The 22,500-nt window shown below is 52.2% G+C and overlaps 1 protein-coding gene across 7 annotated transcripts in view; it reads left to right on the forward strand.

The window, feature by feature from the left end:
- sulf2a (sulfatase 2a) overlaps positions 1 to 22,500 on the forward strand; it is a 37,982-nt gene that overhangs the window by 10,105 nt on the left and 5,377 nt on the right. For 4 of the 7 annotated variants that reach the window (XM_086117764.1, XM_086117763.1, XM_086117761.1 and 1 more), the window contains 10 exons: positions 4,822 to 4,873; positions 17,829 to 18,084; positions 18,709 to 18,948; positions 19,035 to 19,186; positions 19,352 to 19,521; positions 21,176 to 21,326; positions 21,518 to 21,693; positions 21,774 to 21,902; positions 21,990 to 22,046; positions 22,168 to 22,297. In XM_086117764.1, the coding sequence (XP_085973890.1) occupies positions 17,892 to 18,084; positions 18,709 to 18,948; positions 19,035 to 19,186; positions 19,352 to 19,521; positions 21,176 to 21,326; positions 21,518 to 21,693; positions 21,774 to 21,902; positions 21,990 to 22,046; positions 22,168 to 22,297 (1,398 nt within the window). In that variant the 5' untranslated portion in view covers positions 4,822 to 4,873; positions 17,829 to 17,891. Of the gene's footprint in view, positions 1 to 4,821; positions 4,874 to 16,173; positions 17,211 to 17,828; positions 18,085 to 18,708; positions 18,949 to 19,034; positions 19,187 to 19,351; positions 19,522 to 21,175; positions 21,327 to 21,517; positions 21,694 to 21,773; positions 21,903 to 21,989; positions 22,047 to 22,167; positions 22,298 to 22,500 lie in introns of those variants that run through there. The other 3 variants (XM_086117766.1, XM_086117768.1, XM_086117767.1) reach the window with 3 other exon arrangements.

Here is a 22,500-nt window from a genome sequence, read left to right on the forward strand (position 1 = left end):
CTCCAGGGTGAAATATTCACGTTGGAGCGGGCGCTGTTAGCGGCGATACGGGTGGATGGATGATGGAGGAAAGAAGGCACGCGGGCAAATAAGGAAGCTCGGGGAGATGCATCTTCTTCAAGCATTCATTATTTATTACGACGCACTCTTCCGAGGAAGCGCGAACCCCCACGTCAACTGGCCTCTTTTCTCACTGAATGCCAGCGGACTGAAGTAGGAGGATCCTCCCGCCAAGTCCACCTGTCCACTTGTCCCCAAGGCAACGCACCCCCTCGGCACAAACGCCCGTGCACACCCGCAGATGCGCGTGACCTCTCCCGCGTACTCGCCGCATCCGCGGCAAGCGAGCGCCAAGCCGCGGCCGCTCGCTGGTATTGTCCACCCCGGCTCATCTTTTCACGAGGCAAATTAAAACGAACCGCGGAGCGGCGACCTTGAAACCTGTTGATATTGTTTGCGGCCGCCGTGCTGTGAATGCGTAAGTGACCGTGTGGGATTTGCAAGGCGCTCGATGCGCCGCTTTGTAAAGCGGCTGGGGAATGTGTCGAAGAGGCGGCCATGTCGACAAGTTACACGCGTGAATATGCATTGGATGCGAATGGCGGGGCTGTTGCCTCAAGCTGTCGATGAAGCCACGGGCACGGTCCTCACGGCGCGCTATCGATAAACGCGTTGGGGACGGATGCTTCCACATCTTAGAACGCCAGGTGACAGGTGGCGGATATCGGTGACGGCTGTCAAAGTGACACCGCGCAATGGTCGCTGGGGGAAATCACAAAAGAGACGCCGACTTCGGCCCGTTTGACTGGCATCACCACTGGGAGAGATGGACTGCTCCGTTCTGCTCCTCTCATCTCCAGTCACTTCCTCTATTGGCAACATGTTTCATCTATATTCAGGGACACCACTGTGCTATAATCCCAAGGGTGTGGGTGTGTGAGTATATAAAGAGAGAGATATGTCTCAAAAGTGTTGGTGATGACTTTGATGATTGATTCATTGTGTGGCGTGACTATTACGTAGGGCTGGGTATCCGTTCAGATTTCCAAAATCGACCCGATTTGAATTGAACCCACTGCATGTTTTATTCAGCATGACCCGATCAAAATGATCAATCATCATTTAAATCCATTCCAATCACAGGGCAGTCTGTGCATATAAAGTGGTAAAAGCCCACTGCGACTCGTGACCTACGCATGCCCGCCGAGACTATCACACCAAGTTTTAGTTGGCTGCTGTCTTTGTGTTTTTTAAAGCCCCAAAACTTCCAGACGTCTGCCTTCAAACTCGTTGGTGCTGATTTCAGTTGTTTTGATCCGCTACTCTCAAGTAATGGAAACGAGGGTCAAAAGGATCAAATTTATGGTTTGATGAATTGATATTGGGCCATGCGAGAGACAATACATTTGATTCGATGGCTTTATATTTTTTCAACCCAGCCCTACTATCACGTCAGTCAGCCATCGCTGTACCCGCTGTTTGTTTTGTCCTCGGATAAAATATCAGCATGCAACTGAACGAAATCCAACTCATTTTTCGCTGTGTTGGAAGAATATATGCCTGTGAGTATTATTCTAACGATACAATGCAATAATCTTCCAAGGATTATTCTTGTGATCGTTCAAAAAAGATCAGTAACATGAGACGGTTTATTTTTTATCGGGCTTCATTTTGACTGAAGGCTAATAAGCGCACGCTTCCATGTTTGATTTTACCGCGGGAGCGGGAATCCGATTTGATTTCATTCTTTGGCGAACATGAAAAGCGTAATGAGCAGCGCTCGCTTGTTTCAGGGCGATCGGCCGCAAACTGGCCATGCGCTGAAGCCCCTTCGGGAGATCAATGTGCAAATCATGAGTGCCGCGGCTCTGATGCTGGATAGTGTGGCGGCGGGGGGGGCTCTTTTGGCGATGCCTCGGGTGCTCTCCCTCTCCGGCGTGCGCGCTTTCCTTCCGGTGTGGGTGGGCCATACGTTCCGACCATCCAGATTCCAATGGTTTCCCTTTGTGCGACCGAGCTGTAGTGGCGCAAGTGCCAGACGGGCTGCCGCAGTGAGAGCCCCGCTCGCCTCAGAGAAGAGCCTCGCTGCCCTTTCAGTCTCGGGAGACTCGCCATCCTTAAAGAGCAAAGATGATACGAAATTCTTCTAATATTGCTACATTTTATATCGGGCAGGAGAGGGACGGGGGAGGGGGGGGGGCTTGTTCCAATCAGATTTTAGCTCCCCGGGTCATCGGTGACCTTTTGCCGCAGTTGGGAATAACATACGACTTTTGTGCCTCGAGGTGCATCGGCCGTTGTGTTGCGCTAATAAGGTTTATGGAATTACAGATCTGGAAATTGGATTTTGTCACGCCGCCAAAGCCGTGTGACGACAGGTTTAAAACCTTGCGCATCAGGGGTACAAGTGACCTGCGACTGAACTGCCTTTTCTCTGCGACGAAATCCTCAAAGTAGGCGTGGGTGGATGTTTGGCGAAAGAGTCCGTGTCAATGAAGTCAAATTAGAGTCGGACATTGTTTCTTCATTTCGCAAGTAAACATGGGCTCCTAAACAAAAGTCAAACCTTGGCTTCTTTCCTCGCCCGACTCCGACTGCGTGTATTTGATGTCATTCTTACCTAGTGCATAGTTTGATCTCCTCGGCCCGCCACTCAGGCCGAAGTAGTTCAAATCGCTTTCATCCCTCCGATCTGACCGCTGGTGAAGAGATTCATTCCGAGTGCCGTACAGGAAATCTTCCACGCTTATCTTTAATGAACGCTGAGAGTACTTTGCTCGACCCGGTACCATCGACTCCATCCTCGCGAATACCGGCGGCATTGTTCAAAAGGTACGCAGAGTAAGTAGAGTGGGAGAGGAGCAGGGGAGTGAGGCGGAAGCGGGCAAGGAGGTGAGACGGGCAGCCCAGCAAGAGTAACAACGTTGGAGTGTTGGCAGGCACTTGGCATTCTTTAGGCCTGCTCTATAGTGGCGGCTTAGTGAACTCTCAATTGGGAAAGAGAGAGCATTTGGGATGGACGATCAATTTTGCCACTCCAGGGGTTCCGGCCCCCTGAAATCAATCGGCCTCCTCCCAGATGACGAGAAGGCAGACGATCAAAGAAAAGACCGAGGGGGGGGGGGGGGGCGGGGGGCTGCTGCGCAGTTATCCTCCCAGCCAAAGTTCATCCGGATCAACCTGAACAGATGTGCAGATCCGTTCCATTCCAGCCCATCCCATCCACGGGGGCGGGGCGCGGCAGAATCGGGAGCTTTTCTCTGCTCTTGAATCCATTTGTTCTCATTGCACTAATGCGCAGAACTCTACCTAAAGCCTTGGCCTTCTGTCTTTCCCTCACCAAGATGCTCCTCAGCCAATAGTGCTCTAAAATCTCAATCCTTCTCTTTTCATGGCACAGCATAGCATGAAGAGGATTGTTCTGACAAAGTTGCCAACTTTCTGTGAAACATCACTAAAAACAGAACGCAATGATTTGCAAATCCTATTCAACCGATCTTTCATTGAGTACACCGAAAAGACAAAAGATTTCACGTTCAAGCGGATTGACCGTATTGTTTTTAGCAAATAATCATGCACTTGGAACACGTTCCCAAAAGCTGGGGCCAAACAACTGCTAAAAATAGTCACTTTTTCCTCATTTTCTGCTTCCGGGTAATAGCCGCCGTCTCTCTTCCCTCCGACTTTTTGCATGTCTGGTGCTCTTGTTCGCATGAAGGGGGCAAGGTCAGGCGTTGCATTTTCTCTCAGTTGTCGTGCTTGTCACACGACGGTGTTGCCCGCGGCCCCTTTCGAGCCGTTTCTCTCCCGCTCCCCCCTCCCTTGCTATTTATATTCAATCATTCACTCCTTTGTCGTCATGGGACAAATGAAACATATATCTCCGTTGCAGACTGCCGCATTAGCCGGCGCGCTCAAGTTAATGCGGATGTCGTGTTGGGCCAAATAATCCTGTCAAAATAAATGATGTCTGCGGCGTCCTCGTTCTTGTGTCCCCGATCCAGAAATAAGACCCGCGGGACAAAACAAGCCACGACGGAGGGACGATGGTCTTAGTGGCTTTTACTGCTCCAGATGGACAGCCGGACTGATTGTCAGGCACCAGTGTTCAGTCATCGCTCTCTTTGATGCACATCAGTGCTTTGGCAGAACCATATATATATATATATATATATATATATGTGTGTGTGTGTGTGTGTGAGCTTACCCGCTTGTCAGGGGAATGGTGTTCTTCACCCGACGTATACCAACCTGGCTTTGTGGATCGCTTGTCCATACAAAAGCTAAAAGGAAGCGTTATGGAGCAATTCAAGTAGGATGGGCTCGACTTACCGAACAGGTCGGCACTCGGAGCTTGCAAGTTCACAACCTGAGTCAAATGGAGAGGTGGAACCAGTGGCAGGCAGAAGCCATTTCCCACCCTTCTTCCGAGAGCCGGTCAACGCAATGACGCGATTGCCCGGTGGCAAACGAGCACATCAGCTGCAGTGCGTAGGGACAGATGCGCCGTGCAATCAATTAATTCATCAAAGCATCCACCAATCGCGTGTGGGGAAATAACTCTTGGCTCCCCCTTGAGTCTTTTGTTCCCTCTCCAAGTTGTGGAATGTTTTTTTTTGGGGGGCAAGGTCCTTTTCGGTTCCATCCTGACTCTGCGGGCGGGTGGTTGGACGAGTTGAGTGTGGAAGAACAAGAGAGAAGTAGGCTGTTGGCAGTGGCGCTTCCTACGGATATATGCATTGACACCCTTGTGTCTTGGTCTCTGCGGAGTACATAGCAACCCACCTCAACTCAGAACTGGACTTTGTGTTTGTTTCACAGTGACTGGCTTCTAAAGCAGAGGACGTCTTGGCTCCACTTGCTCTCCAGACAGGTAAGGTTAATCGTCTACCTTATACAAGAGAGTATGCTAAGAAGTTGCCACGGTTCTATGCATCTATATTGGAACTTCAATTTTGGCATGGTTTCACCATGTGGCTGTCGTCGGTGGGAAGTAGTCCTTTTAGTAATCATCGAATCATTTGGAGAGCTCTTTTACTCACAAACAAACAACAACAGTTGTACTTCTTCGGTCAATGGAGTGAACGTGAGTCCTATGCGTGCAGAAAAAGATTGAGGACGTGACAGCACGCTTCAACATGCCGCTAACGTCTTCAATTCAGATCGATAGCAATGAAGATTTCACAGGCTGAGGCCGCCGTATTCCCCGTGCCCGCTTCCCATGTCGCTCTCATTGTTTGTTTTGAGTGTTTACAGCAACGGATTTTTGGCTTGTTATACTTGGGTTTGTTTCGCGTGACATACGCGTGCGCCTCACCGAAGCGCGACTGCAGTCAGGTGATCTGTACAAAGTGCGGCCCGTCACCGGTTTATTTGTGTGGGCTCGAAGCGACCGTTCCGCATGGTCGACCCGCGCGATCCAATCGGGTTAGATTTACACCGTCGGGGACGTGTGACGTTTTCTTTGTTTATTATGATGGATCCCGGATGCCATGAGAACGTCTTACTTCATCCATGAGAAGCTTGCACGTGTACTGAATGAATTGTTTTTGGAATGCCAAAGGATGTTCCACCTTCGAGGAGGAATACATTCAGGCTCAGATGATCGTTCCCACGTGGGTCCATTTGTCATACCTTGGCAGAGACCGACGACGCGGCAGACTTCTGTTCACCTCCGCAATTTGTCGTTTGTCTGTGAATTTGTCACATTCAGAGACATCCCAAGCATCTCGGAGTCCTCCATTCGTCACCTCAATTCATCCGTCTGACAGTGATTAGCACAAAGAAGAGAGCGTGCTTATTGTGGGCTCCTTTGGATGAATTCTGGGATGGTTGAGCCCTGTAGTGGTCGCGGCACATTTCCCCGCTCTGGTTGTCAAGGGTGTATGCTAATTAGGAAGAGATGAGGATAGAGCGAAATGAAAAGAGAGAAAAGAGGAATGTTAATGAGCAAGCCAAGAAGGGTCAGGATTGTTAAACCAATAGCTGGAAAAAATAGCCTTCACTTCCCAAGGCTTTCAGCTGTAAACAAGCGAGGATAGTTTTTATTTTTTTTCAATGACATATCAAATAATGACGAATTACATCGCACCGACTGGAGCCAGCTCAGGAGCCATGTACACGCGCAAGAATTCAAATGAGCAGGATGATCCGCTGTCCATTCAGCAAGCAATATAAAATACGGTCAAAAGCTGCCGTTTTTTTTCTGAAAATAAGAAAACCTTTATAAGCCTTTAAAATAAGCCTGTCTTCTTGACTTGTCACTCGATGGGGGACAGCTTTGATTCTTCTTTTTGTCTCGGCGACACGATCAAGAGTCGACAGGCGAATGAGATATGCCTTTGGCGAGCTATTCTGTTTGAGGTCGTCAATATCCCAGCACCTTTTCTCCTCTTCTTTGGGGCGTCGACCTGCAGCGGTGCGCTAAGAAGGCCGCGAGTATCAAAAACCTTTCAAAGGCACATTTGATCTGGCAGATGTAGACCTCATCCGCTCACTTTTTATTTTATCGCATGGATTCATTCACCTTCCGTCGAGCTCGGCTTGTTTGTGAGCTTTTTTTTTTTTTTTTTTTGCCTCATCCCTCGCCGCCGCTTCCACGCTCGTGATCTGACGCGCGCTCACTTCCCGTGATGAACAAAAGGTTCTTTTCCCTTTTCCACTGAGACCCGCTTGTCGTTTGAGGCCGTTTGTCACCCCCTCCCCGGCGTATGCGCGCGCGCTGCACGTTTTTGAGACCGACCCTCATTTTCTACATCGGCAAGACCAGAAGTGCCAGCTTGCTTCCGCGCTCCACTGATTCCGAGTCAAATATTAAAGTGCTGTGTTGTGAGCTCAGCCTAATTGATTCCTTCCGCATGGCGCACACATAATGGCCTGACAGCAGGCGATACCAGGCTTTGTCAACATTGGGCACGCTGCCCAGGACAGCGCCCCCGGTGAAGACCCCCCACACACACAGAGCGGCCGCTTGGCAGATCCCCCGGGGGCCAACGCGGATGGCGGCGGCTCACCGGCGGTGTCACCGGTCGCCTCGTAACTGGCAAGGAAGCGGTTGGCAAGCGAGAGGGGTGGGGGGGGGGGGGGGGGGTATTTGCGCATCCTGCAAAAATGGCCGTTTTCTGACGTTCCCACCATTCCTCCCTTTGTTCGCACACCATTAAGAGAATTGCGCTAATAGCCTTTAATGACGCGCGTTTAACAAGGAAGTAAACAAACAACGCGGACCATCACTGTCCACCGTTCCCCCATGCCACCCTTGTCTGCCGAACCCGTGCATTTATTGGCCACTTTATGTGCATCTTGAACGGACCGCGATCCTTATTTACTTTCAATGCCTCTGGCGGAGGAGAGTGCAAGCAAAGGCCCCCGACATTCGTCCACGGTCCTCTTCTCATGAATCCGATTGACCTCCTCGCTCACCGTGACCTACAGTCAACGGCGAGCGCTGCCTATTCATCTCCGGGGATTGCAAAATCTCCCCGTTCTGTCCAATGCTTCATTTTCCATCGAAAATGATTGAACGCCGTGACGTAAGACGTAGGGGCTCGATGTTGCAGACGGATGCGCTAAGCGCACCATTAAGGAAACGGAGCCACGCTGACATTAATTACGACACAGACAGGAGGGGTGACAAACTGGCCCCAGCCGCTGCTGTTTCCTATTTCACGGGGAAAGATTGAGAACAAATAAAATGTGGCTGGGGAGAAAGAGTAGCTGCTTGCTTGTGGGGGAGGGGGGGGGGGGTTGGGAGCGTGCATCTGTGTGCAATATTTGTACAAGTCTCGGCCTTTTTCCACCCATGAAAATCCCCAGACCGTCATACTTGAACCGTTTCATTTCAGTGTAACCAATCTGCAGCCCAGCTGCAAAACTCAGGGCGGCTTTGGCTCGAAAGGCTGCAGAAAAAGTAATCACAATGTCCTCTCCCCTGAGAACCGGACGGGGCTTTCATTTCTGCCTACTTCCCCGCAATAGATCCCAGGGAGTCGGGGGCTAGAGTCTGACTGGGGGGTCTTGATTGCCACCGCGAAGGGGGGGGGGGGTTGGCTTCTTCTCTGACAGCAGCCTAATCGAGGGCTAATGGGAGTCCCAAAGACCTCTGCTGTTGTCCCGTTGCGAGCCTGTGCAGGGAGGGGGGGGGGGGGGACAGAGGGACACAAAGGTGAGAGCACAATCACAGGCTGATATCAGCCTTCCCTCTTTCTGGCTTTCCTCTCTGTTAGATTGATCTGTGCTGACTCGCGTTGCTCTCTGCGAGACAAGTAAAATGATGAGGTGCTGCTTTCCCCCCCCATTCCAACTTTTTAAGAGAAATGATCTTATGTGGCAGGACTGTTTTAACTTTGTCTTATTTCTCTTCCCTGGTTCAGTTGGTTTTTCGAAACAAATTTTCCCACAAGGAAGAATGTGAACAGAAATCATCCATTCGAGAATAAACATCTTGTCCCAATAAGGCCTTTATTTACCGTACAGCCACGACAACATTTTCAAATTGCTGTCATGCATGTCAAAAGATGTCAATGAACCGCGCGTTCACCCGTATGCTTGAGCCGTATGCCGGTCAAGATGCGCAAATATAATGCGGGGCTCACTTGGTGCAAGTGTACCCGATGTTCTGGACAAATCATCAAAATCTGTTCATTCATTTGAATTTAGTTTAGCGCTGGTAATTTGGGCTTTGGGTCTAGTTGGGGGTTGCAGTTTTGTTTAAATTAAATGGATATTTATTCAGGTTGCAGTTTTGTTTAAATTAAATGGATATTTATTCAAAGGTCTTTTAGTTGTTGGTCCTCCAGTACGCATCAGGGAGGAGGCAATCCTTTGGAAACGGCCAACAGGAAGCATCAGCAATAAAGTGCGAAGCCGTGATTACCCCTTGATCAATCTGAGCGCTCATTAACTCATTCACTCCCAAAGACGTTTTTAAACGTCTTTTCAGGCTTGGTCCAGAATTGGCCGGCACTGAATGAGTTAAAAGACGTCTGCGACCCGATAGCACATCAATACTGGAACGCCAACAGTCCGTCGGGGACGTTTGGCAAGCGACGGGGGACTCGCTGTCATTTCCACGTGGGCGGCATGCCAGGGACCCCCTTTGCGGGCCACTTAGGCCGCCCCGCGGTTCCCGAGCACAGGTCAGGACAGACGGACAGATGGGCCATGTGGGCAGCTCTCCCATACTGGACCCGAGTGAGATGGAGACCGACTTGTCGAGACGTCAGCCCTGCGCTCTCCCGGCATCAGGCCCGCTTTGGTATCGGACTGTAGCAATACACAGAGGCTGAAGTTTCAACTCGGGCCCTTTTGTGTCATTTCAAGGCGCATCACATACTAAAAGTTATTCCTTGAAATGCATACCCACTGAGCTTTGTAAAAAAATGAAAAATACTCCCTGGGTTTCGAGACATACCCCAAGATTCCTGCTGGGAAAGCCTCATTGACTGGATCATGCTCCGTGGTGATTTTTGAGCAAAGCACACAGAGATTGAAATAGAGAGAAGCAGCCTGGCAGCCTTCCCTATTTGCTCCAATCTGAACCCCCTGTGTACTTCCAACAGAGGAGGGAGAGATCATGTTGTGCGTGTCCAAAAGCCCATTCATCCCTTGACAAAAGGCTCCCACCGAAAGCTAGCTAGCGAGGCTGAGGGTGAAAACAGCAAACGGCTGGAGAGCGAGAGTAAAGGAGTGCCCCCAAATTCCGAAAGCGGCGCTTAACACTCGATGAGATAACGCTCATTGCCCGCTCAGGTCGCCGTCACCCCATCAAATGGTCAAAGACAGTCTATGGCCTTCGAGTCGTCCAAGCTCCTGTTTTCATCAAATGACTTAGTCCGTAGTCTCCGGTGACGACTGTGATGTACAGTAACTTCCAGACACGGTGGTGATTTTTCCGCTGTGAATAATTCAGCGCGGTAGCAACCGTTGAATGGAAGCTGGATGGAACCGTGGCAAAGCCAAAAGCATTGTAGTAGATGCTGATGAACGATTCATATAAAGCACACCAGCGGATGATGCCAAATGATCTGTTTCCAATTAGGTGGTCCTATTTGTCTTAGCAATTAATTGGGCGCAGAAAATGAATCTGAAGATGCTTCATGTTGATATCGTATGTCATGTCAACAAATCATCCATCCGCGATGGACTGCTCATCCAGGGTCGGGTCGCAGGTTCGGCGCCGACTTCCCTCTCTCCAGCCACTTCTTCCAACTCTTGCGGAGGGATCCTAAGGGCCCTCCCAGGCTAGCAGCGAGACAAGGTCCCCACATTTAGTCCCCGCTTTTGGCCGCCACCCAGTTGACACGGTACCCCTCCACGACGATAAGGCGACAGCTCCCGGAAGGGGTCAGTTGACACTCGCGCAACTTGATTTCGTCCCGCTAGCACCGCTCTCGACGGGAGATGCGACGAGTCCGTCGAGAAAGCCGCGCTTGCTTTTTCCACGCAGCTCGGCTTCCACTTGAACGAATCATCACGTGGCTAATTGGATCTTGGTGGTTTAGCGGTGCAAAGTCAGGCACGTGTCCAATGTTCACGGATGTCGTTCAATCGGCGGTATTGGTGCGACAATGTGCGCCGGCTGATTGGTCTGTAATCCATTTGACCGAGATGCGATTCACGGTAGGGGGCCTTTGCCTGTTGTTAGTCGGCGGCAAATAGGAACAGCCATCACTCGGTGGGCTGTCCTGTCTACCAAGGTGCTCACTTGTTTCAGCTGTCAACCCCCGTCTCAAAGCCAGAGGTACCACAAACGGCTTCTTATCGAAAACACAATAGGACAGGAAAGGCAGGGACACCAGCGGACTGCAAAGTGGGCCGGTATCCTATCGACTTGGGGGGGGGGGGGGTTGAAAACGGTTACGTATTTACAAAACGCCATTGACGGGCTCTCTTTTTCTCCCTTCTAAATCCGTAGCAGGGGGTGTGGGGGGGGGGGGTTAACCCCAAGTCAGGCACAATCAAGGCTCTGTTTGTGTTTTCTCTTTGGGCTCTCTTGGAGCATACCAGTGAGTTGGACGGGAGGAGGGGTAATTGTCGCGACCTTACTGAGGACCACCAAGCTCGCGCTGCGTGCCACTCGGTTGCTGCTGGATACAGGGCGGACAAGTGGCAATGTGCGAGAAAGAAATAATAATACTAATAACAATAAAACATCGCGATATGGGACATGGCTGCACTCCGAGAACAAATTCACTCCTGTGAGATGAGTGTGTTCAGACACAAAAGGCAGTCAGCGGGTGTTTGATGGCCCTCCGTTGGGCCGAACAATACGCACCGTTCATCTCCTGCACATTCACAGACAATTAGTCTGACTCTCGTCCTGGCATTTTGTCGGAGGAAGATTTGACGTCCGACACGCGGCATTAGCGCATTTGGTGAACATTTCCAGTCAGCGGAGCCGAGGGGAATCCGTGGCGGCTCTTTGTTCTCAGAACATCGCCGGGCCTTGTACGCAAGCATCACGCAGTCAGCGGCCGCTCCCGCATTTGCCGCCTTGATGTCTCGCTCCCTCATTCTCATCCATGGCTTTTTATTTGCCAGTAAACTCTTCTCCTCGCATCCCATCTCAAAGAATCCAAACCATTTAAGAGATAATGGATCTTGTAGCTCACGGAGTTGCGCAGATGGCACACGAGCGATCCAGCCAAAAGACCCCCCCCTGGAAACCACACTGGGCAATGACGTATTTGGACGGATTTGCAGGATTTCGCCTGAATCAATTGGAATATTCTAGAAAAGATTCCAAAAGCGTCATTCAAGGTAGAGCAATGTGCTTTTCTTTCTCAAAAATCATCATCAATGTATTATATTTTTTTTTGGTATAAAGGTGTGTCATCGGTTATAACAACTGGTTTCGCCTTGGCGGTCAGGGCGGCCTTACGGGATACTCGGTGTTCACTTTCAGCGATTGATTCACTCGGTCGGATGGTCCGCAGCGCATCTTTCCTCATCAATGTGCGTTATCTTGCAACATCGCGCATAGGAGAAGCATGAACACCAAACCTTGATTTTGTCCTACGGGATGCCAAGGCCCTGAATGAACCTGCTCAAAGGAAGAAATCATTGGGGCACTTCCTCACTTGTGAATGGCCCCTCCCAGGTTATCTCGGCCACTGCCATTTGAAGTGGGAGTCCAGCACCTTTTCCATTTTAGCTTTGAGGCGAAGGCCTTGCGCCTCTTCCTCTGGAGTTCAAGCTACTGGAGGAAAGCGTCGAACAGAATCCGCAGCTTCAACTCGGTCTTATGAACAGACGAGGGTGTTGTGAAATTTCTTCCGAGTCAAACCTTTCTATTTTTAAAAATCCCGATCACGCTGGATGCGCAGTATCGACCGCAACAGTCAGTCGGGCAGGCACTCGACGCCTACCTGCGAGGTCAGCTTTACCGGCATTTCTTCTTCTGGCAAGTTAACATGTCGATGCGGTTGGGAGAGCAGTCACTTGGCTTCTAAAAATATACAATTTCCATTTTCTAATCTGTGTATCAACAGGGAAGCGCGTACGCACGGGAACGAAGCGGCTGCAATTTTTGCCGACCTGCTCGGTGGGGCTCGAGCTACCGACTTTATCGATGAAGAATATTTGATTGATTTTCTTCATTTGCTTCCTCTGCCTGACCTCATCGCTAATCTTTTTTTTTTTTCCCCCCCCGTCAGTAGACACATCATCGCGAAACAGCAGTGAGCGCGTCACGTCAGCAGTCTGACCGGCCTCGCTTGTCACACTGCCTCCACCGTGTTTGACCACCTTTGATATGTTACGCCAGCAAGGGAATGCGTGGCCAAGCATCTCCAGTTTGGGGACACGGAATTCCACGACGCTTATGTATTTCCTGATCAGTTTGATATTAGCATCCCATCTCTGAGATCGATATTTGAATGTCATTTCTTTCAGGAAATCGAAGATGTAGATTTGAGCACCCGCACCCGACTGCAGTCTCCGAAACCTTTGGCACGCTCGTTAGTTTCTGTTGTAACAGGTTCCGCGTCCTCGGCAGGGAAATTTATTCGAGTGCATCTGCGGGGATTTGCTGCTCGTCTATCAAGTCTGAACCGTATGAAGGTTGCCGGGTATTGTGCACTAAGCACGGCCTCGCAGTTCTCTTTTATTCAGGCGGCCTCCTTTTGAATGTGCAAAAATTATTTGATCTTCATGTTGAATTTCGTCTTGATGGCGTACCGCACAGCCACATGCCGCCTCGAATTCCCTTGAAAGCCCCGGCCGACTTTCAGACCACACGCCAGAATTGCTCAATAGATGTTTTTTTTCTCTCCTTTTGGAACAAAAGTTACCCTGCTCGATTCAGAAAAGTTAGAGATGACTTTTTAAAGTTACATTAAACTCTGTCGAGCGCAGCATTCTACAGTTTCACTCTTGCCGTTGAGTCATCAGACTCACTGCAGGATTAACGATGTGTTAAGCACCTAATTTGCTCTCATTCCTAACTGACTGCCCAAACGGCACATTCCAGGTAGAGTAACATTTAAGATTCAGCAAAAAAAAAAAAGACCCCTGCAATCACATAAATCGAGTATACAACACGGAACAGCACTGATAGAAACATTGGACACAAGTCAGATCATCCCCCCCCCCCCCGCCAAATGAAATGCTGCTTTTTCATGTCCGGATGGACTCATAGAGCAGCGACGAGCAGGTTCTGACATCTGCAAAAGTGCAGAGCTTATTAAAAACGAAGGGAAATCTAAATTAAATCTCACCGCAGAGGTAGAGCTCAGCCTTTGCATATCCCTCTTGTCATTCTCAAACATTACAGGTACACATTAGGAAGGTCCCCCCCCCCCAAAAAAAGCAAGAGGTTTCGGATGGAATGGCGATTAGAACCTACCATGCCATTTCGATGCTCTAAACTTGAACCATATTTTTACGACCATGCGTCCCACCATATTAAGAGGCGTCGTGTCAGTTAATGGCTGCTATTTCTGTCTTGAACACATCCAAAAGACACATCGTATTATTGGGCGCTGGCATGGTAAAACGTACGCTAGCTTAAAAAAAAGGCGCTAGCATGCAAGCACGCACGCTAGCGTATGGTTTTAAACAAGGCAGCGGGGGCAAAACTGACTTGGGTTGCACTTTATTGAACAAAATCTCAAATATTGCGGCGTCTCCAAATTGTACAAGGGCTGGAAATAACCCCCCCCCCCCCCCCCCCATCATACAATGCCACCAAAAGTCTACCGCCACTTTCTTGTCATCTACAGCCACGCGATTCCCATTGAGCTAACAAACATTGGGTTGAACTTGAAAATCGGATTCTTTTTTTCCTGTTGAATGATTGGAATGCTTCCTTTACGGTAGATGGCGGAGCAAAAGCTGAAGATGAAGGGTGGCCGCGCCGTTGAATGTTATCATGAAAAAACTTTCAATCCTGTTTGAACAAGTAGCATTCCCTTTGTCCCAGTCCACAGCTAGAGACGGGCACACACACACACACAAACTGACAGACGTTGGCCTCACATCCACGTATGCCGTTGCTGAATTTACATCTCAATGCCAACTTTTCTTGGTAAATTAAAGGGTCCTCGGGGATTTCTCGCATTCGGTTCAGAGCGAGGCCCGCCGATGGGAACAAAGTCACACTTGAGCAAAAGCTGCGCCGGCCTCAATTAGGACCAAAGGAATTGGCTCCGTGGCGTCGCAGCACACAAGCTGGTGATTTCAACTTCACTTCCATCTTGCCTTGTTTGTTACGAGCAAAATGTTCTCCTGCGGAGAAGGAGAGCCGAGCTCGTGTTTCCAAGCGTCGGGTTTGACTTTAGGAATGCGTCGGTCTCGAATGTTAACGTTGGAGCGCACTCCATCTGCGACCGGCGGTGCTTCGGCTTTGTTCCTTCCCGACTCGACGCCCGGAGCCTCGTTCCTGTCCTCACCTCTTTTTCTCTGCGTCTCTTTCGCCAGAACATTTTGGAGCCTGCCTTCCTCATCTCGTATCACACACGCCAAGCCGATTAGATTGAAAAGTGTGTTTGTGCCCAGACTTGTTTTCCTTCCAGTTTGTAATAAGCATCCATTTCCTCCCGCCGCGTGGTTTTCTCATATTCTAGCTTTCAATCTGTCTCGGGAGGTTGCATGATGGACCGATGGACCGGACTTTATGCCTCTCGACACCCCGTGTGTTTTATTGATAGGGGAGTCGGGTACATTAACGCCTCGGCAAAGTCTTTGGAAGATTTATCAAGCGCTCTCTGCCTCGCTTGAGTTGTGAAATTTAAGAGTGCGGATGCGCGTGTTATCGGGCGCTGCGACATCCCCGTGCGGCGCGCCTATCCGCCCTCGGCGCGCGGTCGTCCCGTCGCGTCGGCGCCGTGACACGGCCGGCGCCGTTCCCACGATATTTATAATTCAGCTTTATCAATAAAAGATGCGCGGCATGAAGTTTTGATCCTCCCGAGCCTCTTACGAGCGCGGGACCGACGAGCGCGACTTTGCTTCCCCGCGCCAACTTACCGGCATCACTTTGCATTAGCGTACCCTTTACGCGATCCCTGTTCCCCCGCGCGTGCTTTTAGGAGCTTCTTCCCTATGATATCATATTCTACTTTAGCGCCAAGACTTTAAGGAGTCTTGCCGGGAGGTACTTATGTTGTCTTCTGTCTGAATGGAAATCCAATGTGTTCTTTTGAACCCAGCGGTCCGGTAACCTAGCGCCGAGGAGCCGCCGTAGAACAGAAAGGCGAGCGCTGAAATAACGCGGCTTCGATGTTGACGGCCGAGGCGCCGCGGCTTCGTTTGGACATTTTCACTTTCGTGCGGACGGATCGTAAAAGGAGATAAAAAGAGAGAGCGCGAGAAAGCAAACGGAAGAGAAAGCGCAACGTACGTGTCAGTTCCAGCTGATAAAAGCCTGAAAATGCAATTAGTCCTTTGGAATCCGACGGCGAGAGTGGCTCCCTCGGGAGAAATGTCAGGGAATATCCAATAGCTCAATCATTGACATAGTCTGCTATCGATAGAAGTCTGTGTAACGTTCAGCTCAACGTCTTTGTGGGACTATATTTGGCAACTATAAATGGCAACTTGCGGGAACGCCGCTCGTCCTGACGACAGTCGCGGCACCGCCCGGTCAGACAGCCAACCCTGCGAAAATGGGCCTCATTGTGCGGGGGCGGTTTTTATTTTTTATTTTTTATTTTTTTTCTCCTAATTGTCGGATGTGTGCAAGCTCGAGGCCGTCACATGTCGCATTTATTCCTGAACCAAGGAACATGCTCGCGGTGGTTGTTGAGCTGCATTAAGCCCCTCGCACCAAATGGATTCTGCTCACACCGGCAGAGACGCTTTGCCGTGCTCCTTGAAATGAAATGTCACAACTTTTTGCAGCCGTGCGTATCTGTGGATGGTTTAAAAGCAATTTTTTTCCCATCTGTACGCGGAAGCGTCAACTCTCGCATTTTTACCAAATTGTCGTGTGTCAACGGAGCCCGAGACAGCCATTGTCCATGTCCTTCTATCATCCGGATAATTCACGGCTTAAAAAGGCCAAGTCGAAGGGGCTGGGAGCCACCCTTTTGAATGAATCCGGGACGGGCGGGGCCGAGACATGCTTAACTGGACACATTGAACTTGACCTTTGCAAGTGGCCTTTTCTTTTGCGGCATGACTGTGGCCTGATTGGATGAGTCCGGCCTGGAAAAATACGAGTCCTGACCTCAGCCCAGCTTCATCGTCGTATTCATTTTTGGGTGCTTTACGCGTCCCGATACTTCTGTTTTATCATGCGTGTCGGACGGGGTGTCTCGAGTCAGTTGTGATCTCCGCTATATTCCGATCACGATACTGGAAAGGAAGCGCAAGACTCCCGCTGGACCGAGTGTTGTGATTGTCTTCATCTGCCGACAAAAATTGTTCTGCCCACATCTTCCCGGTGGTTACACACGCGCACGCACGCACGCGCACGCACGCCCGCGCTCCTCCCTCCGACAGCCGAGCAATCTCTCAGTGGACATGCTTCAGCTGCCTGCAAACTGTTTATGATTCTGGTCTGCTTTGATTTCGGTCATTAGATAAACACATCGTTGCAGCATCTTAGTTCCGCTCGCCGGCTCAATAGACGCTCTTGGCCGTTGCCTTTGATATTTTGCTGCGTTTAGTCTTTGGGGTTTCCACATGCAATCGTGTTATTTAAGGACGATGTTTCCTGTACGGTGTTTAACGCTCGCTCGCCGCAGAGTGACGCTTTTCATCGGCAGGTGAGTAATGGCTGCGCGTTACAGTCCCGAAAATTGTTCGCCTCTTGTGAACCTTTTGTTCACGGTATGCCGGGATGTCGCGTCAGGTTGTTTTGGGAATAAATCACCGCTCGACGAGGATTTGTGAGCAGTAGCTTTTTCCCAATACTGTTGCAATTGTTTCTGGAGTTCCTATCATGCCAAAGTCACCTTTGATCAGGGAGCCAGCAGCGAGACGTGTGCTGTAATCAGTCGTTGTCATGCTGAAGTCAAAGGGGGTGGGGGGGGGGGGGGCGTAAGTAGAGATCCAAGTGATGATTATTGAAATTGGATTCTTTTTGTGATTGTTCCTTCCGATATTCCAACTGCTCGACTGACCGTCCTCATTTCAGCCCCGCCCACGCCCTGACCCCCGCCCTCTCGCTGGGCGGCGAGGGCCGAGCTGGCCCCCGGCCGCGAGCCCGCGAGCCCCCTCCTTGCAGCCACGCGTTCCTCATGACACCCCTCGAATGCATCATTCATGAGCCGAGCTCAGCTCCGACGAGTGCGTTTGGACGGAAGAGCGGCCGCTCGCTACGTCCGCGTGTGACCGCGAGTGCGTTTGGCGTATCCGTTCTCAATCCGGGCCTCGTCTCACAGGTCGAGGGAGGTCGCCGAGTGAAACCAGGCACCGAGGCGGGAGGGACCAGTGCGGCCGGCGCCATGGCGCAGCCGAGGCTTTCCGTCCCTCTTGCGCCGCTCCTTTTCCTCCTCCTGCTGGTTCTTCCGTTGGCGCGGGGCTCCGCTTATCTGTCCGGATATCGCGGCAGGTCTCGCCTCCAGCGCGACCGGCAAATGCGCAACATCCGTCCGAATATCATTCTCGTCCTCACGGATGACCAGGACATGGAGCTGGGTAAGACGATCCTTCTCTTTCCGTGCCCGCGTCTCCTCCGCAGTCGTCCGTCCGGCCGCGTCGGCGTCTCCCACGCGCATGATTATTCCGTCCGCGACGAGAAAAGTTGGCCCGGCGCGGCGCGGCGGCCTCTTGGCGCTGCGACAAGCGGCTTAGTCAAAGTCGCGCGGCCCCCTCGCCTCCCTCTCCGTCGCTGGCGTGCCATTCGGGCCGCCTACGCCTGCCATTGTCAAGGTGCCAAACGCCGGCCTTCTCCCGAGCCACTTCACTTCTCGAGTCGGTGTTGCGCCGGAGTGGCCGCATAATAGCCTCGGTGACATCCTTTGTCCTCCGCTGACGGCTGCTGAGAAGAGGCTCATTGAAAAGCAGGAATTTATGGTCCGGGCATCCGTTTCCGCAAACAATCGGCATCGGCTCGAAAAGCTTTTACGACGCGGGAGCCCAAACGGGTCACACTTGAGCAACAAGATTTATTCCGCCGCGCCCGCGCACGGCTTCTCCTCTCCGCCGCGAGATGTCCCGGCTCTCGCGCTCTCATCGACCGCGTTTCTACTTTGCGCCCCTCGCCGCACTTTTTTCAGCGCGGAGCGACTCTCATCCCCTCCCCCGCCGTTTTTCTCCCAGGCTCCATGCAGGCCATGAACAAAACTCGTCACATGATGGAGAAGGGGGGCACGCATTTCTCCAACGCCTTCTCCACCACGCCCATGTGCTGCCCGTCCCGCTCCTCGCTCTTGACCGGGAAGTACGTCCACAACCACCACACCTACACCAACAACGAGAACTGCTCTTCCCCGTCGTGGCAGGCCCAGCACGAACCGCGCACCTTCGCCGTGCACCTCAACAACTCCGGCTACAGGACGGGTAAAGGCGGCGACGTCGGAGCAGATTCCAAACGCCGCGTCTGGTTCGCCACGAATCCCGTCTGCTCTTTGCGGTTTGTCGCGTAGCTTTTTTTGGAAAGTATCTCAACGAATATAACGGCTCCTACGTGCCCCCCGGCTGGAGGGAGTGGGTGGCGCTGGTGAAAAACTCCCGCTTCTACAACTACACCCTGTGCCGGAACGGAATTCGAGAGAAACACGGCGGTGACTATTCGAAGGTATGCGTACGACCGCGATTGCACCCGATGGCAAAAGAACTTTTCTTTCTGAAAGTTCCGGACAGCGTTCTACACGCGCCGGGACACTCGCGTCCTCACATCGTCACATCGCAGCGCGATCGTCAGTTCTCACAACGAATCCCGAGCCGTGCGTTTTCTCCGCAGGATTACCTGACGGACGTCATCACCAACGACAGCGTCAACTACTTCCGCCTGTCCAAGCGGCTGTATCCCAACCGTCCCGTCATGATGGTTCTGAGTCACGTCGCCCCTCACGGCCCGGAGGACTCCGCCCCGCAGTACAGCGCCGCTTTCCCCAATGCGTCGCGGCACATGTGAGAACGCGCCCCGCCGTCACGCCGCGCGCACCAAAGACGCTCCGGTGTCACTTTTCGCCCATCGAGATTTTTCCCGGCCGGCCTGGCGGGCTCCCCGCACAAATCCCGCGCGCGCGTCTCCTTGTGCCGATACGTGGCATGGCCTCGTGGATCTTCACTGACCGGCGCAGAAATGCGTGCTAAAGCGTCTTGCTCATCGCTCATCTTCCTTTTCGAGCTTCTTTTCATTTCACCGGTAATTCGAGAGCAAATTCAATCATCACCTATGGATGTTATCTTCCTCCGCTCGCAGGATGTCGTTGGCAGCCGAACATCTTCTGAGTGCAGCCGGTGCATCGCTGCGGGGGGGGCAAGGGGTGTTTCGGCTCACGTGCTGATCCCACCGGCGGCGCGGCTGTAATGAGCGCTGCTAATTTGTTTGCTTGCGTTTTGTCAGCTCTGATCAAGGAGAGACGGGAACGTTGTCAGTGTCAGGCGTGGCTCCGAGACGCCTACGGAGAGTCTTTTCCAACAGAAGCTCCGCCACCCCCCCCGAGGCCAACCTCGGACCAGTAATTAGGCCGCGCTCCGCGGCCCCTCCCTATCTGGGTTGAATCTCGTCCCTCCGGCCCAGCATCGTGAACCTGCGCCACGCAGGCTTTCGCCACTGAAGATTCGCACATTTGCCGCGGTGCCTTCATACGAACGTTGCGATTGCGCTTTCTGCATACATGCGCCTCCCTCGAGTCCTTTTTCAGGACGCGTCTCGTGCGGCTCTTTTTCTCTCGGCGTCGCCCGCCCGTTCCCGAGGAACGCATGAAGAGACGGAGCGGCAGCGATTTGCCGTTGTCCTCCCGGTTCGCACCGCCTGACGTTTGCTCCCGTCAATTAAAGCGCAAGACATTCGCCGTTATTTGGTTGTATCGATCCCATTGAAGCGATTCAATTCATTTGCTTCTTGAATCGCCTCGATTTAGGATTGTTTATTTCCAAATAACGGAGCCTCCGTGCGCTTCGCAGAGGATATTGATCAAAGTGTGCTCCCCCATCGATTGCGCCGCTTTGCACGGCAGAGCCTCCGGTTTAGCATCGCACGAACATCTTTTCCATCTACTTTGCAAAGAAAAAGGTCAGCAGAAATCGACAAAGGTCAATGCCATGCGAATGCGGCGAGAACTCGCCGTGCCGCGGAGCGGAACGTGCGGTCAAACGCCGACCGTGCCCATTTATCTCCGTGGAAAATTTCAATGACTCTTGCGCGGGTCTCGCTCGTGTATTCGTCACGCATTTAAAGGAAGCGGAGAAGGGGGGGGGGGGTCTTGCCGAAGGCCAGCTAGCGTCGTACGACCGTGATGATTTTGAGACAAAGGTTTAGAGGGAGAGAGACGATATTGCGGCCGGACATTGCGAGTTGCTGTTGCCATGGTAGCGTCGTCATCCATTTTTTTGCCGTACGTTCATCCAACTCGCCACCGAAGCTTTCGATGCTCCCCGACCTGTCGTTTTCCTCCGGAAAAATGGAAGGAGTCTTGAATTTAGGAAAACCCACTGGCATCGTCTTTCCAGCCGAGGATGGCGCACTGTGAAGCGCACCGCTCCGTTTTGCTGCCACTTCTCCGAGAAAGAAGATTTCTTTCCAGTAAAGCCTCCTCCTCGTCTGTTCTCCTTGCAGAACTCCGAGCTACAACTACGCTCCGAACCCGGACAAACACTGGATCCTGCGCTACACCGGGGCCATGAGGCCCGTGCACATGCAGTTCACTAACATGCTGCAACGCAGGAGGATGCAGACCCTGCTGTCTGTGGATGACAGCATGGAGAAGGTGGGTGGGCAAAGACGCGGAGGAGCAGGAAGGCGTGCCTGTCCCGGAGTCGCGGCTTTCAGAGAGCGAGCTGTGCCGTTTGCGAACGAAGGGGGACCCCCCCATATATTGGCCCACCGCTGCTCTCGTCGTGCCGTTCGATTCCCATTTTCCCGCGCTCACGTATCCAGTGGCTGTCCCACCTCCCTTAGATGCACAACATGCTGGTGGAGACGGGCGAGCTGGACAACACCTACGTCATCTACACGTCCGATCACGGCTACCATATCGGCCAGTTTGGGCTGGTGAAGGGCAAATCCATGCCTTACGAGTTCGATATCCGCGTGCCCTTCTATGTGCGGGGGCCCAATGTGGAGCAAGGCGCCACGTGAGTGGATCGATTTGATGGAGTGGCACTCCTCGGCGAACCCGAATCGAGCCGACGCTTCGCCTTTCCTTTCCGCGCAGCAAGCCCCACGTGGTCCTGAATATCGACCTGGCGCCGACTCTGCTGGACATGGCCGGCGTTGAGATCCCCGCGGAAATGGATGGAAAGTCTATCCTGAAGCTGCTCGACACTGACAAACCGGTCAACAGGTGATCGCTGATTTTTTTTGTAGGCGCGTGCGTGCGCATAGGTGCGCGCGCGCGGGTGTTAATCCGTTTGTCCTCCGTCTCGAACAGGTTCCATTTAAACAGGAAAGGCAAAACGTGGAGAGATTCCTTCCTTGTGGAGAGAGGGTGCGTTTTACGGCCACTCGGGGCTTTTCGAGCACACGTCACCCGGAGGCATCGTCTTCTGCCGACAACAGACTCTTGGTTGACCCGACTTCCCGCTCCCTTTCCTTCCCCGTTGCGGCAGGAAGCCTCTCCACAAGAGGGCCGACGGGAAGGAAATGGCTCAGGAGGAGAACTTCCTGCCCAAATACCAGCGAGTCAGGGAGCTGTGCCAGAAGGCAGAGTACCAGACTTCCTGTCAACAGCCGGGACAGGTACCCGACGACGCGCGTGTACTCGTCATGGCCGACCGAATACGGGGGGGGGGTCGGGAGTGGTTGCGCCGCTGGGATGGGAGGACGAAAGCCTTGGCGTGCGCGTGGGTGAACACGGGCCTTTCGTCGATTCGCTTTGATAGCGAGTGCCGAATCGGGTTTTGCCGTCTTAAATTGACGCGATTCTCCGCGCCGTTTGTTAG

This window comes from Hippocampus guttulatus, chromosome 8 (genome assembly GCF_054856545.1).
Source record: "Hippocampus guttulatus isolate MCC_2025c chromosome 8, RoL_Hgut_1.0, whole genome shotgun sequence".
NCBI lineage: Eukaryota > Metazoa > Chordata > Actinopteri > Syngnathiformes > Syngnathidae > Hippocampus > Hippocampus guttulatus.